This window comes from Sturnira hondurensis, unplaced genomic scaffold (genome assembly GCF_014824575.4).
Source record: "Sturnira hondurensis isolate 20B ecotype Veracruz unplaced genomic scaffold, ASM1482457v3 Scaffold0014384, whole genome shotgun sequence".
Lineage (NCBI taxonomy): Eukaryota > Metazoa > Chordata > Mammalia > Chiroptera > Phyllostomidae > Sturnira > Sturnira hondurensis.
In genome coordinates, this window is record NW_028087015.1 from 22831228 (window position 1) to 22848157 (window position 16930).

Consider the following 16930-nt stretch of genomic DNA (forward strand, 5'->3'; position numbering starts at 1 on the left):
TTATACATTAAGTTCTTTAATCCATATACAGCCTTCCATATATCCATTTTACAAATGAGAAGTTTGGTGTTCATAAATGTCAAATCATCTACCTATAGTTACTCAGAGGAGAATTAGGGGAGCTGATATTGTCTTAATCAAATGTCAATCTCTTTTCTCATAAAATAGATTCCATAATGTAGTAAAATAAAATTAATTATAAAAAGACAAATGGCTTAATATATAAAATATGCTGAATATGTGAATGAGCAGATGCAATCTCTAGTAACAGAGGGATAAGTGATCTGAAGTATATGTTCCACTTAAAACAACAAAAAATACCAGTTATATACATTTTAAACAACATTTCTGAAGTAGATATTTTAAATACTCTATTTTATTTACACCATTGTTTTTTTTAAGCTTTTTAAAATACATTATTTGATAGAATTTCTTGGATCTGTACACTGAAAACTTTCTTTTTTAAAACAATTTTATGTATTTATTTTTAGAGAGGAAGAGAGAAAAAGAGAGAAACATCAATGTGTGGTTGCCTTTCTTGCACCCCCTACTGAGGACCTGGACCTCAACCCAGGCATGTGCCCTGAGTGGGAATTGAACTGGTGACCCCTTGCTTCACAGGCTGGCACTCAATTCATTGAGCCACACCAATCGGGGCTGGAAATTTTTTAAAAAATTAGGAAACTTTGGCAATTGTTTCTTTAAATATTTCATGCTCCATTTTCTGTCTCTCATCCTTCTTGGACACTAGTTATACAAATATTTGATGCATATCATCCCATATCTCTTAATCTCTTATTTAGTTCAATCATTTTCCTCTTTTATTTGAGATTAGATAATTTCAAAGACTGTTTTCAATGTCTGTTTTTTTTTTACTAGTTGAAATCTGCTATTTAGTTCTGTCAGTGAATTTCTAATTGCATTTTGCACTTTTAATTTTTATTGTGCTTATTATTCATAATTTTATTTTTATTCTACCATTATGACAATATTTCCATTAGTCATAAAATGCATTTGAAATAAATATCTGTTAATTTCAACACTTGAATCAGTATGATGTCTATTATTGACTGGGTTTTTTATTCTTGATTATTGATCAAATATTTTTGGTTTTCTGCATAACCTATATTTTTATTATATGCTAGATATTTAGAATAATATGTTGCAAAAATCTGGGTGTTTTCTTCTTGTAAGGACCTTAAGATAGTTGCAATTAAATACTGGCAGATCCTTTTAATTTTGCAGGCCTAGTTTAACTCTGTTGAGGAAAGTCTCTTACATTTTTATTCTTAGACATAGGGCACAGCTGTTACTGGAGATAATGGTCTTTCCTTCTCATACAAAGCCTTTGTGGGCCATCACATAAATGTCTGTGATGTTCAGAGAAATCTCTCCCCTGTGCCAAGTCAATAAAGTCAACATCTCAACATCTCCCTGACCTATGTTACCTCCAGTGGGCACATTTTCACAGTATTTTTTTGTATTTCATAACTATCATATCTCATTTCCTGTGTTCTGAGTGCTTATCTCAAATATTGTAGATAAATAATATTCACAAAAATATGTATTTTTAGAAGGACATGTTTCTAGAAAGGTCCTTTTAATGTGATTTACTAGGAACAAGGGTGAAGAAAAAACAAAATTAATTGATGACATATTTCCAAATATAAAACCCTGCAAGAGAAAAAGCTGTTGAATAAAGAAGGTGGAAAATGACTAGCATTCATTGAAACCCTTCTAGGGTTTAGCTTTTTTACAAGTGCCATCTCTCAGAATCCTTATGACAATACTTGGTGCCAAATAATACTTAACATGCAAACTTTACAAACACACACACACCTTTCTAAACACTTTTCCCACTTCTTCAAAGCTTGAATTCAGATCTTTAGTACTCCAGGGTCCATTTCATTTTCCCTACAACGGCCTGCCTTTCCAGAATTAAGATATTTTGCTGTTACTGTTATTGTTATCAGTGTTCTGCAAACACACTTTTAGCCTTTTTCTTCCTAGTTTTACTAATCCGTTTTAATNGAATAAAGAAGGTGGAAAATGACTAGCATTCATTGAAACCCTTCTAGGGTTTAGCTTTTTTACAAGTGCCATCTCTCAGAATCCTTATGACAATACTTGGTGCCAAATAATATTTAACATGCAAACTTTACAAACACACACACACCTTTCTAAACACTTTTCCCACTTCTTCAAAGCTTGAATTCAGATCTTCAGTACTCCAGGGTCCATTTCATTTTCCCTACAACGGCCTGCCTTTCCAGAATTAAGATATTTTGCTGTTACTGTTGTTGTTATCAGTGTTCTGCAAACACACTTTTAGCCTTTTTCTTCCTAGTTTTACTAATCCGTTTTAATGGCATTTTCCAAAAATCACCGACATGAAAAATAAATACATGGACCCCAAAGATAATCGTTGAAAGCCTTCCTTCTTCTTCTGTTTACCAAGTAATAATCTTATTACTGCAGTAAAAAGACTCTAAAATATTTAATTCTCAGAGCTCTCCTAGATTGAGAAGGTCTAAATCTGCTACTATCACTGAAATTGTAGACAAAGCCAATGTTCTTGAAGATTGGGTGTGTGGCTCTCTTGTGGTTCAGATAACATACACATCATATTTTTAAAAAATACCAAATAGACCATTATCTTATATTTATGCTACATTTTATGCAGAGCTGAGACCTATTAGAAAATGAATTCTTCATAATCCCCTTTGTATTCTGGTATTTCCAATTCTTTGTTAGTTTAAGCAGGGCCAGATTGTTTTTCTGAAGAGTAAAGGATAAGAAATATAGGTAGTAAAAATTTATATGACCTTGAATAACTCTAGAATATTCATTCTGACTAGGTAAAAAAAGAAAAAAAAACAAACAGTAAAAGGGAACTCAGCTTAAGTAAATAAATATATTTGACAATAGAAATACAAACACAATCAGGTGAGTGAGTCACTTCTACTTGAGACCTCTGGCAAAATCGGCACTAAATATTAGTTATGAAAAATATTCTACAATGATAATAAATTCTTTCCGAAGTGGGAATTATATTTTTAGAAGATTTGGGTAAGTGGAAATATTTTTTCCTCTTACAATACAGTTTCTACTAAATTCTTGTGATAACATTGTTTTCATTGTATAAATCATTCCAATGTCAAACAGCTTATCCTTGATTAAACATAGGCAAAAAGAGAAGAAAAGGGCATGAAAAAAATCACTGCATAGTCAGGCAGCCACCAATTTCTTTCTTGTCTAATTTAAAATGTGCAGTAGCTAATCATGTTTTGGCACTTTCTTACCATCAAAGCATTTCATGAAATTGTCTTATTACAATGTTTTTCTCACAGGAAAAGTTAATATGGAAAGCAGTTTAATTGATATTTTTTTCCTTCCCATCTTGAGGGCAATTAAACAAATTGTACCAAAAGTTGATATTCCTCTTTGTTTTTTTCTTATAAAATTGTACCCGCTGATTTTCTTATTTGTGAGTTTCAGACTTCTGGTCAGAAATGAAAATACTGCCAACTTTGATAAATTCACCCTAACCTTATTTCTGAACTATTTCCCTGTAATAGTTCTCGGGTAGTACTTGTTAGTATAGGCAGTTGTTATTACACTTGCTTTCAGTAATTTTTCAGTTTCTTTTTTAAATATTTTATTTATTTATCTTTAGAGGAGAAGGGAAGAAGAGAAATATCAATGTATGGTTGCCTCTCGTGAGTCCCCTGTTGGGAACTGGCCTGCAACCCAGGCACATGCCCTGACTGGGAATCGAACTGCCATCGTGTGGTTCATAGGCCCGCACTCAATCCACTGAGCCACACCAGCCAGGGCAATTTTTCAGTTTCTTTTACTACAAATATCTCAGTGAGGAAAAGATAAAAACACACCTTATCAATGTTGAAAAATCATGTGGAGTAGGAACATTTCAACCCAATCTGAAGATTATCCTCTTTCAACCTTTTTAGTTTTTGTTTTAAACTTTCAATTTTAAAAATATGGATACATAACTGAAAGTAGAATTATTGTTGCATGGAAATAAAAATATTTTCACCTAAATTTTTAGTATTTTGAGATAGTGTTCAAGTGATTTTAATAAAGTCAAGCCATTCCTTTCGGCGTGGGCTGAATGGAGCATCTGATTTTATACACATTAGTGTTAGTGTGAGACTTGCCTCCATTCTTCATTTGATCTCTGTTCCTGTTATGATTTCCTCCCTCCCCTCCTTCCTCCCTTCTCCTTTCTCATCTTTTTGAGGAGGTATTTTCCAAAGATACACCAAAATATAGTACCATATGATTTGGAAAAACACTTGGATCCTGTAAAAACCAAAGCCTCACCAAGTGTTTGGTTTGACGATCAAGTGCTGTGCCTTGGACGATAATATTGATTCTTTTTAATTCTCAATTGACTCAGGTGCTGCACCTAGCTTTTAATGTGAATGTAGTTAAAACAACAGATTTCCTATGCTAATTTTTGGATAGATTTGTATAGTGGCACGCTCTTCACTGTTTTTGAATTTGAATTACATGCACTTGTCACCCTGAGTTACTTCCAGACATAGATTTCAAATCCTTTATCATGTTTGGGTTAAAGATCTCATTAACTTAGTCATCCTGCCATCTTGTCTGTCTTTGAGTCCGTTCACAGGCTGGCACATTTTCACCTTGATGGATGGGTCTAATCCATCAGTGTCTGGTTGCTTGAAGTTATTTTCCTTAATACTAAGCTTAGTTTATGTCCATCTGCAAACCTGAATGCATTGCACAGTGGACAGCAGACACAAAAATAGTTTTAGAAGATTCAGCTGACAACCACGTGGGATATCCAGCACAAACCACTGAACGTCAGAGCACTCCTGTTGCCAGCAGGGTTTACAAAGGTGGTCGTTAACCCACGATCACTTACCGTAAAGCAAGAGGCTGTTGGGCCAGGGAACTCTTTCGCCTGCTTTTGTATACACACACTAACCAGAATAGAGCAAATAAGAAAACACAGTCCCTCAGCTGGAAGACAACTTTAAAGAAAAATGATGTTCATAGCTATCCCACCAGTAGCTGGCAAAGCAGTTTTTACGAAACATATTTAATGTTTACAACCACTTGGAGGCTGGGGAGAGAGTAACATTTTGAAAATATGTTTAATGTTTTGAAGTACTCTGTGGCCAGAAAGCAACTCCTGCTAACATATATTTAATGCTTAGAGTCATTTAGCTGTTAGGGAAAAAAAAAGAAACTTCTTGTTAATTTTTAACATTTATTGCTGATCAGTGGCTGCTAAAGCAACGATCAGTGTAGCATGGTTTATGTTTGGGGACGCGCGGTGCTGCTACAAAAACAATTCATACACTTCTCGCGAAGCCATAACGAAACTGTCAATACCATTGCCTTTGTGATTGTACTGCTAATAAATTCATAGGACTCAAGCATAGGAATAAAATGCTCCCTGAACACAGTCATAACATCCTATGGCCCTGAAAATAGTTCTGCCATGCTGTGTGCTGTGGAAATATCACTGCAGACACCAGAGCGATCGCCAGGCCTTGCTTGACTTCATCAAAGGTGTTTAAGTGACTCAGCAGATTGCAAAGCAAAAGTCTCATCTGATAATCCTTGTTGCTTACAAATCAAGAGCTTGTCTCCACTCACTAAGGTAAAAGAGTACTCTGCACCAAAGAGAATTTAAATTGGAATGGAATGTTTGTTAGGTTTTTAAATAGCTTTGGTGCAGTTTGTAGGAAAAAACAGTAGAAAATATTGAGGTCATGTGTCAGAGGGAGCAACTGTGCAAAAAGGACTCAGATAATTAGCAGGGACCTCTCGAACTTTGGCTTTTTCTCCTGCTAGTTTTCTGAGAATCATCGCCAAATTTTAACAGGATTCTTCTCCATTTAATAAGCACATTTTTTCCAGGCACATACATTTTCTCCTTTACTGCTTGCAATAACTCTGGGAATAATGCATTTTTATTCCTCATTTGTAGGTAAGGAAACCAATGCCCAATGAGGCCAAAAGCCTATGCAAATACTTAAAAGGGGAAACGGTAGGGCAGGAAATTGGACTCTTAAGTTCACGCCCACATACTGTGTGACTAGAACATGCTACCACAGAGTCCTGAGTTCTGTCCACTTCCTCAGTGAAATCATTTCTTTTCTTAATTGACTATAAGAATGGGAATGATACTTTCCAGCATGTAAAAGAAGTTTCAAAAACCAGTATTTTAGCAAAAATGAATTCTGGTCTTATTGAACACTTCTTGGGTCATTCTTAGCCTCTAGCATAAAAATTTGGACAGTTCAATAAATTAGGAAGCAAAAACTGAATGAAGGACCCCTGATTTAAACACTGTTAATGCATGAACAGACAATCTAGAGATAGTCAATTTTAGGAACCCTTTATGTCCCCTTATGAACCAAAGAGGTATATTTTTGATCTTCTAGAGTAAGTTACTTCTCAATCCGAGCAGGGATGGAGAGAGGCAGGTTTTTGTGCTGGCAGAGATACAGGGAGGGAGTTAGGCTGGATCTGTAACAGACCAGAGCAAGGTATTGGAGCTGGAACAGACTGGGAAAGTTGTCCGCAGAGAGCTGCAGACAACGGGGTACGAGTGATCCGTTGAAGCGGGGAAGCAATCAGTGGGGGAAGACTTAGAGCGCTCCTGAGGTGAGTGAAACTGCACAGTGAGAGAGACAAAACCATGGAAACAGCCCGTTCAGATTGCCCAGGCTGGAATGGAGTCATCAGGGCATCGGCAAGGGGTTTGACCAGCAGGACTCAGTTGGCTGAGCATCCTGCAAAGCAAAAGGTCGCAGATGAGATTCTGGTCAGGGCACATGCCTGGGCTGTGGGCCAGTCCTGGATCAGGGCATCTGTGAGAAGCAATTGATCGTTGATGTTTCTCTCCCTCTCCTTCTCCCTCCTTTCCCCTCTCTCTTAAAATAAAAATAAATAAAATCTCTCTCTCTATATATATATATGTATGTGTGCATGTGTAAACATAGATATATAGAGATTTTTATCATATATGGCTCTTCTTTATCATATAATATATATGTATGATTTCTCAATCTCAGAAAAGAGTTACAAATTATAAAAGGGTTGGAAAAAACTGGAGTAAATAATGGTGTTAGAGATTTCACTGGCCAAATCTAAAACAATTTCAATATTAAAATAATGATATTAACAGTTTGGAACCATTTAATAGAGTAAGAAAACTTGAAACTACATTGATATAAAATTTAAGATAAATAATTTGAAAGTGTCATGACAACCAGGTCTGGTCAAAATATGTAATAATCACAAAGAGATAAAAAAATAAGCTAATAGTAAAATCATTATCTAATGTAGGGAAGAACTACTTCCAATAGTTATATCATTGTCTAATCCTTTTGTCTGAAGTCTGGAATGGCCTTGCCAAGTTCATCCTAACAAATGGAATATCACAGAAGTGACAGGATATCAGTCCCAAGGTGACAACCACAGGAGTGGTCCCGGGGGTGTACTCCCCCAGGTGATTTTCAGGTGAGACCACATCCTCGATTGCCAGCTTGACACTCCATCCATGGAAGACTTTGAAGCAGAGACACCCAGTGAAGCTGAGCCCACCTGCATGAGTCAGATAAACCAAGACGTAAAACAATCTGTGGTTTTCAACCTCCAAATCCTGGAGTAAGTTGTTACATAATAATTGAAAATATCATTTGTTTCCTTTTTACCAGGTAGTGGGGTACTGACTTAACAAATACTTAAAATGAGAGAATGGTTTTGCAGTCAGGCATTGGCTTTGAAGAGAATGTCAGAATGTTTATTGGATGTTGGACTTGGAATGTAATGCAGGTGAGGGCTTGCATGAAACTAGGGACATTGTATTAGAATCTGGAGGAAGATAGATCATTATTATGCATTGGCAGGAAATTTAGCAAAACTGTTGCCTGCATTTACTTGGACAAGAGAAAATGGACCTATTGATGTTTAAACAAAAAAAGAACTTATATTGCCCTGGCTGGTATGGCTTAGTGGATTGAATGCTGGCCCCCCAAAGGGTTGCTGGTTCAATTCCCAGTCAGGGTACATTCCTGAGTTGCAGACCAGGTTCCCCAGTGCAGGGCCATGAGATGTAACCACACACTGATGTTTTCCTCCATTTCTTTCCCCCCCTCTTCCCCTCTGTCTAAAAATAAAATAAATAAAATCTAAAAAGTGAAAATAAAATCTTTCAAATAAAGGATTTATATATTGTTGATTTTAAAGGTTCTTAGTCTTTGCTGATGGTAAATGATGATAAAATTAAGAAATAGTTTTTAAGGATAGATTAAATTCAGGACACACCAGTTAATATTGTCAAAAGATAAAGCCATCGGTAGTGACTATAACATCTTGTGTGAAGATCTTAAAAATATCAAGATAGTCCATTGGCTTACTATCGAGTCAGTCAAATTCTCTCTTAAGAGATTAGCCGTGTATATAGCTCAAGGAGGCTCTCTGCTAAGCAGTAAGGATCCCAATTCAGGAAAGGGCTGTTTCACTCATACATGAAGAAAGACTTATCTCTAAGATATTTGTTGATTAATTCAGTTAACCCAAAGAAAACGTATGGGATACCCATACCACCTACAAAGATTTTGAGAAGCTCCGTGTGTGAAAACATCACGAGGGTGGGCTGATAAGCAAGAGAGAGGTTGCACCGTGAGGGCAGGCCTTTGGAGCCCTCGGATTCTGTTTGCAGGAAGCTAAATCCGAGAGCCGCTTGGTTGCAAGTAGATGTGATATTCAATGAAAGGGGAAGGGTTACTTCAGCAGGGAGAACCAAGATCCCAGACAGTGGAACTGAGGACCCTGGACAACTATTCCTAGCCCTTGAACTTAACCAAAGAGCTTTCAATATTGATCAGCCAGATTTCAGAAATGTGGTGGACCATTAACTCCTACATGCTGTTCATCCCCCCCCCCCCCCGCCCTTTGAAAAGAAATGTCTAATGAAGTTACCTGGTGCATGTCTCACTGTTGTAGGCTGGGTGTGTGTGAGGTAAATAACAGGTCTCTTCAGGGTCACAGGTCTATAAATTAAGAAGAATTAAAGCCTAAATACCTCAATCACACCTTGATTTAAATGAGTTTCTGGACTTTGAACTTGTGCAATATTGTGACAAAAACGTGGGCCTCCTAGAAAGGGGCTAAGTGTATTTTACACGACAGAGCAACATGAGTAACTGTGGGCAGATGGTGGAGTGTGGGGGGCAGACCATGAGAGGGGCCTCAATAATTATCCCAGACCCTCTGTACTCATGGTTTTGTACAATCCTATTCTCTGAATGTGAGCTGGATTTACTTCTAACAATTGAAATATAGCAGAAGAAATGGTACCTCACTTTCAAGGTTAGGTTATAAATAAGTTGTGGCTTTGATCAGAGGTGTTTTCTCTCTCTTTTAGACAGATAACCCTGAGGGAAGCCTGCTTCCATATAGTCCCTTAGTGCGGTCTATGTTGCTAGGGACTGCACGGAAGAAAATTCCTATCTCCTCACAAGTAAGCCTTTGGATCAGACCNTTCTCTGAATGTGAGCTGGATTTACTTCTAACAATTGAAATATAGCAGAAGAAATGGTACCTCACTTTCAAGGTTAGGTTATAAATAAGTTGTGGCTTTGATCAGAGGTGTTTTCTCTCTCTTTTAGACAGATAACCCTGAGGGAAGCCTGCTTCCATACAGTCCCTTAGTGAGGTCTATGTTGCTAGGGACCGCACGGAAGAAAATTCCTATCTCCTCACAAGTAAGCCTTTGGATCAGACCATAGCCTTACCCATAACTTGTCTGCAACCTTTGGGAGACCTTGACCCAGAGTTGCCTCTCTAAGCCACTTGTCGATATCTATGCTCCTGTGAGAAGTGAATGCATGTTCTTTTACACTGCCAAGTTCAGGGTTAATTTTTCTGCAGCCATAGATAACTAATACAAAATCTTTATGAAGTAATAAAAATAAACATTATGTGTAATGGGGCAAATCAAAATGATGTTTCACTTGATAGCCTACAGAAAGAACACAACAGCACCTCTATGATGTAGCTAACACAGATGCATACGCTGAATTGGGAGGGAACATCAGAAAAGGCCAATATGGTGCCACTCTTTTTTTTTTTTAAATCTTCAAAACTATTAGAGTTACCGAAGTCAAAAACAAACAAACAAACAAACAAACAGTAAGGAACTAACTAGGAGGAAACTAAAGAGACCTGGCACTTAAATGCAATATTTAATTTTGAATTTAAAAATTTGGTTATATAAGACATTATTGAGGCATTTGATGAAGCCTGAATGGGGCTTAAGGATTAGATTGCAATGAGGCATTAAAGTTAATTTCCTGAGATTAAGCATTATATTTTGATTATTAAAAAAGAATGCCTTTGTTTATAGAAAACAGCCAATATCCTGTCTCTAACTTCCTGGCAAAGACTGTGTGGGACACAGAGAGAAACCAAGGGTGATGCGCCTGCTCCCACGGTGCTGCGTGGGCTACTATCTGTGGTCATGGCTGGCTCATGAGATAAAATAATAAATCTGCTTCATCATTTCTTGGATTGTCTACCACAGCATTTCCACAAGCGCAAGAAAATGTGGATATTGATTCATGTTTCTAAATTATAATAATGATAGAATAAAGTAATGCGAAGTGTAGTCACAACCTTCCTATTTCTATCCTGGAACTGGATTATTTAAGTATGAGCATATAGAAAACATTCTGTTTAATAACCTACTAAAGGGTCTGCCAAACTTTTCATCTTAGCATTTGTCTCCAAATTGTATGTAAAACAAAATAAAATTCATGTTAAGTAAACAAAGGGAAGCAATTTAATAATTTTTTAAGTTAGCAGTGTAATTCCCTTGCTTTTTGACATCAGTGGACAAGAGATATCTGCTGCACAGTTTTTAACTGGGGGCATTCATTCTCAAATTAATATAATTAACAATACAATATAACATGCATTCAAAAGAACCAGCTCCTCTGAGATGGAAAAGTAAATGTAAGCTCCCCGCCCCCAACTATTTTAGAAATCATTAACCTCCAAATAAAAGGCATAATTACTTGTGATTAAGTTCATCTAAAGATTCTGAGAGTCATTCCTACTTTGTGATACGTAAGTCTTCAGTTTTCATATAAAAATAAAGATCTATCAGTAAACAGCACTGCAGGAGTGTGTTGTAATGATTAAATAAAATAGGAAGTGAAAATATCTACTTAGATCTTCTGGCCCCTACCTATTGTTCAGAAAATGGTAGGTCTCCACACAAATTATGACTCTGAATTGACACGTATTAAACATGTCAGAGAGACCTGGTTACCAAAAACCCAATCAGCTGCCGCAGAATGGCTTAGCTCAGACAGAGGAAGGTAGCGCAAGTATGAATACGGATTCGAAGCTGTTAAACCTGTCAGCACTCCAGGAAAAGTAACTTAAGCTGCATAGCCTACTGATGCATAATTACCAGATATGGAAGAGGGCACATTACTGTAACTCACTGTTACTCTGGTGATCTTAAAGAACTAAGACCACATTCATAATGACCAAATTTGTCTCCAAGGAGTAACTCTGAATAGGGGAATCTGGATCATTAAGTAATTTCCTTAGGTCGGAGTAAAAGCACTTTAACTATGAATATCACTTCTGTGACATACTGGGTGTCGCACGAGTTGGTAACAAAGTGACCTTTCCCTCAAACAATTCATAGATTCACCAGAATTTTCTACAACTCTCAGGAACTAAATATATTGCACAGTCTTAAATGTCTTAAATATTGATTTTCCTCTGAAATCTTTACTTACCCTGCTCACTACCATCTGCCCTTTATACAATTATGGTTTTTTTTAATAATTTTCACTTTATTTAATCTCCATTCCAGGTTTAATTGTTCATCATCCTTTCAGATGTACTACTCCATTATTGCTAAATACACATTCACGTAATAAATTTTGTTTCAATGTTACAGTATTTCTTGGTATTCTATCGTACAAAATTAGCTATTGTACTACATGTATTTTTAGACTGCCTGATTCTTCTCTTTTCTTGAAAAGGAAATAGTAGCATTCTCAATTATTGGGAAAACAGTTATTTCCTAGAATATATCTCAAATACAGACATATATATATATAACTGATGGGGATTGTCTGCACTGCCCCGTATACCGCTGTGAGCTCCATCTGGTCCTGACCAAAAGTTACTTTGAAATTCTAAAGGAAATGATACAGGATTTGCCTAGAAGGGGGTGTAGGGAAAGGGAATAGAGAATAAATAATTATTGGACAAGACGGCTTACAGCAGTGAAGCATTTCCCCGTGGTGAGGGATGCTTGGGAATGGAGTGCAGGAGCTCTAGGAAAATCAATGCATCCGGATGCACGTTGATTTGGTTAGATTTTGTTTAGCTTTTGGTTGGCCACATAAAAACAAAAGCATCAAATACTGCAAATCTAAGTGGGATTCTTGTATTTTTTGGTTACGTATGCATAGGCAGGATTGCAGAGACTGGCAAGATTAGTGCATGGCGGATATTCAATTTCTAATATTTAATCCGTATGTGGTGTTTACAATTTTCAGTATTTATTTGAAAAAAGTACATTATGTAGATGCAGTGTATGCTAACATAGTTCTTTCTCGTACCTCACAGCAGCGCAGCAAACAGTGTCTCCACCAAACAGTACACAAAAAGCTATTTTGTTCTCTTATTCACCTACTGCTTGTCTGGTTTTCCAGATTTATTTCTCTCTTCAAGAGCCAGCTGTGAACTTCTGATGTAAGGGCTCAGACTCTGCAACTACCCTTTATCCTAACTGGCACTACAGAAGACTTAATTGTTTATATTATAAGAGAATGGTCTAATACTGCAGAGAGGTGTGTGTTTGCTTTCAGGATGCTGTTTGGGTAATAAAGTGTCATTGAGGATCATGATTTCATGTAAATATCTCCAATTTCCATGAAGTCAGCACCAGGCTAAACCATTTATTACTAAAAAGCATTGTCTTCTTAAAATCCATACTGTTCCTCAAAATATTACCTTCATTTTTCTCCCCCTGTAAAAGCAAAACATACTTTTTTAAAACTTCACTTCCCCATTTTCAGGGTCTACTTTTCTAATAAGACATATTCCAATTGTATTTTTAAATCTCTAGCAACCATAGCACCACATAAAAGAGGCAGAAACCTCAGAAATGTAGCAGAAACCTAGTACTAGGTATGCAGCCTTGAGTATGCACACAAAATTTTCACATTTAGGTGAACTACTCTGAGCTGATTTCTCAGGTCAAAGAAAGAATACGGTCTTTGAATGCCTGATAAGGTCACAGACACAATTTCAAGTGCATTTATGGTCAATCTATGTGACAACTCCTATAGCCAGTAACCTGCTTTTGCCCTCAGGGTACGCTGTATAAACTTCTTGTGAGAATACAACCAATTGTAAGGGCGGCAGAACCCACCCGAAGACTGTCAGACGTAGGGAATATTAGCAACTGCCCACAGAAGAGTTTCACATTGTTGCCTGGCAGTGATGAGTAGCTTCAACTTACAAATGCGCTAGAAACTAAAGTTTACTTTGGGAAAACCTGAGGGATTGGCAGTGGTGACAGGAATGAACACTGTAAGTTAAAGTTGACATTGAAGGTGGAATCCTTGAGTCACTGACCTTAAAATACATATTTCAGGACTTTGCAAATTGTTGTTGAGATGTGATTTTATATTTTATTCATTATTAAGCATCGCAACAATACTATGACTTCATTGTGAAATTATTCTAATAATGACTGCATCATGATGTTTATTTTCTAGTGTGTAGCTTAACTGCCACGTGTGACCTGTAGCCTCAAGGCAACACTACCCCTTCAGGTACCACCTTCATACTCTGATGTGGTACATGCTTCGATCATTTACTTTCAGCCAAGAATTACTACCTGGTATTTGGTGAGTGTGGTGGTGACCTCCAAATATGTAGGTGTCTGGAATTGTAATGACAATCAATTTCGGTCCAAAGTGAGTTTTGCACTTAAAGTACAAAGGGATTCTATGAGTTCAGGGAAATGCAATGATTGGAAAAAAGTGAAGAATATTATATATCCTAGATATTTATGCATCTATTTGTGTATTTTGAGTGCAGCAAAAAGAAAAATTAGATAGGATTTGGAAAAACTAAATGAAAATAATTGCATCTTCTATGGTGGAAGAATAGTCTTCTGGATTACAAATAAGATATTTATATCAAGCTGCAGAAAATAAATGTGAAAAGGCCCGTAGCAACTCATAGAATTTTGGTTTGTCTACTCACCCACAGGAGACATTTCGGGGACACTGGCAACATATGGTCCATCCAAAAACTTTGGCTCGTTATCATTAATATCCTGCACTTTGATGATGAACTCTGATTCAGGCTCCAGGGGCTTCCTGGTTTCTATGTCCACGGCCTGAGCACGAAGGGTGTAGAAAGGTTTTTCCTCTCTGTCCAGGCTCCTTATTGCGTGAATATCCCCTGTAGTTTCATCAATGGTAAAAACGGTGCCAGCGCCATCTCCTGAGAGGGTGTATTTAACAGTGCCCTCTCCCTTATCTAAGTCAGAATGGAGCTTTAGGAGGATGGGGGAGGGAAGAATGGAGGGAGAAGAGAGAGAGAGAGAGAGAATGAATGAATGAGGCCATTAAATTACTGGTTCTAGGTTAAAAAACCTTATTTGCAGTATAATATTCTATAAGAAAAGTTAAACAAAACAATATCATTCTTTTTTTTACTTTTTGTCTTCATAAATATACAAAAAACAGAGTTTGAAAAATGTGTGGCAAGCCCCTGTGTATCCCTAAAACTCCATTCACCTTTTAATCTACTTGACTTATCCCATAGATAGGTCACATATCTATCCACCATTTCAGTCTTCTGTCAATCACTTTTTTCTTAATATATTGCAGAGATCAGAAGTAAAGCCCCTAAACACATCAGCATGCATTAAATACAACTATTTTGAATATTGGCACTATTCACTCCTTTTATATACTTTTGGGGAACTTTTTATTAAAAATGCACCAACCTTAAGTATACTTATTGTTTCATTTTAAACAATTATTTTTTGAAGATTTTATTTATTTATCTTCAGAGGGGAAGGGAAGGAGAGAGGGAGAGAAATATCAACGTATGATTTTCTCTTGTGTGTCCTCTGCTGGGAACTGGCCTGCAACCCAGGCATGTGCCCTGACTGGGAATCGAACTGCGAATGTCTGGTTCATAGGCCTGCGCTCCATCCACTGAGCTACACCAACTAGGGCTAAATAATTATAATTATGATAAATTTGGTCATAAATACCAAATCTTAATCATAAATACCAAATACCAATCCTCTAAATATCCTGAAGAAAGAAATCAAGAATCTGAATTGAGTGGGACACAAAGTAAAGAAACTCTAACATTGGGTCTTTCCATTTGAAAAGAGAGGAGAGGTCTGGCAGACAAGAAGAGCTTTGTCACACATGACACAGGTATCTCATCTTAACGGATTGACTTTCACTGAGTTATTGAATATTACTGTCCAAATGATGGGTAGGATCGCTGGTTATCCTCTCATATTCACAGACAAATGGCTTGCTCTAATTCACTCTATATATTTGAGAACTTAGAGGAGAGTTTTGAACTTCTGTTAATTCCTTCTGAAATTCAACACATATAATTCAGTATTGTAGCATGAAAAAGGATAAACAAATGGCATCAGGTAGAGGAATGAAGAGGAGAGAAATTATCATTGTAATACAGTAAGTCACGATTTTTTCAGATGGGAATCCAATAATTGACAAAAGATAGATCTAGTCTTAGAAATCTATAAATTGTTCAAATGAATAAATATTTGTTATACTTATTAAACTATAGAAATATTGCATTATATGCAACTATTTGATAATATGTATAGTCATAAATGTATTTTATAAATAGTGTAAATTTTTAAAAACATGTAGTATTCTTATAAATAAACTATCATTTTTCATTCAGATGCTGCTTTAAAATGTTTTAAATTATTCTCACTCATTTAGATACAGCCTCGGATTTCAATGTCCAAGTTTTTATATTTAAAAGCTCATTTCAGCCAACTGATCAGTCAAAGGAAAAGTGTTAAACTTTTAAACTGTCCACAGCTATTTGGGCTGTGCTTTAAAATTTGCAGACAACCTCAGCTCTCCTGCACAATTTTGGGTAAGAATGAGTTCTCTTTTCGTTAATGGTTCAACACCCCCCCCGGAAAAGATTTGAAAGTATTTTAAGTTATAGAAATATGCCTTCACGAATAGACTTTCTGGTGTTAGAGAATGAAAAAAAAAACAATAATGATATGTACGGGACCATTTTGCATGGCATGAAAGTGTAGCTCAGGGCCCACGTGGAAAACCAGTGGGAAGTGAGTATGAGTACGTACACAGGACCACGCCCACGGAGAGGTTTTCCCATGGGGAATCAGGCCTGCATTTTACCTAGGCTGCTATGAGACTTGCTTTTGCTAAAACTCCCTCACCCTGAATTGAGGGAGCACTTCACCCTGAATTGAGTTACAGCAAGCACCCCAAAAGTGCTTACTATAACTTCCTAAAGTCTGTGCTAAACCTCCCAAGTATGGAGTGTAACCAGTTCAACCACTTTCCCCCTTGGTCTGCCACATTCTTCTCTTTGAAGTAACTAGCAACATTCTTTCCCTTATTATCTGTAAAAAGTAATCACCTTCAGCGAACCTGTGCATAGTTAATGAGGACCATCCTCGATGTAATGGACCCGGAGAAGCAAAAAAAGCTTGTCCAGGCAGGGGTGGGTGGAGGGGGGGCTCTCTCATCTTCTCTCTCACTTAGAAAGTGGCTGGGCTGTCCCTTTTTTTTTTTCTCCACAGGACTTCCGCAGTCCGTTTGTATTTGCTCATAGC

At 36.9% G+C, this 16930-nt stretch overlaps 1 protein-coding gene across 1 annotated transcript in view; it reads right to left on the reverse strand.

The window, feature by feature from the left end:
- CDH12 (cadherin 12) overlaps positions 1-16930 on the reverse strand; it is a 347372-nt gene that overhangs the window by 146016 nt on the left and 184426 nt on the right. Inside the window, exon 3 of the mRNA XM_037063046.1 lies at positions 14314-14608. Coding sequence (XP_036918941.1) covers positions 14314-14608 — 295 coding nt within the window. The remainder of the gene's footprint in view (positions 1-14313; positions 14609-16930) is intronic.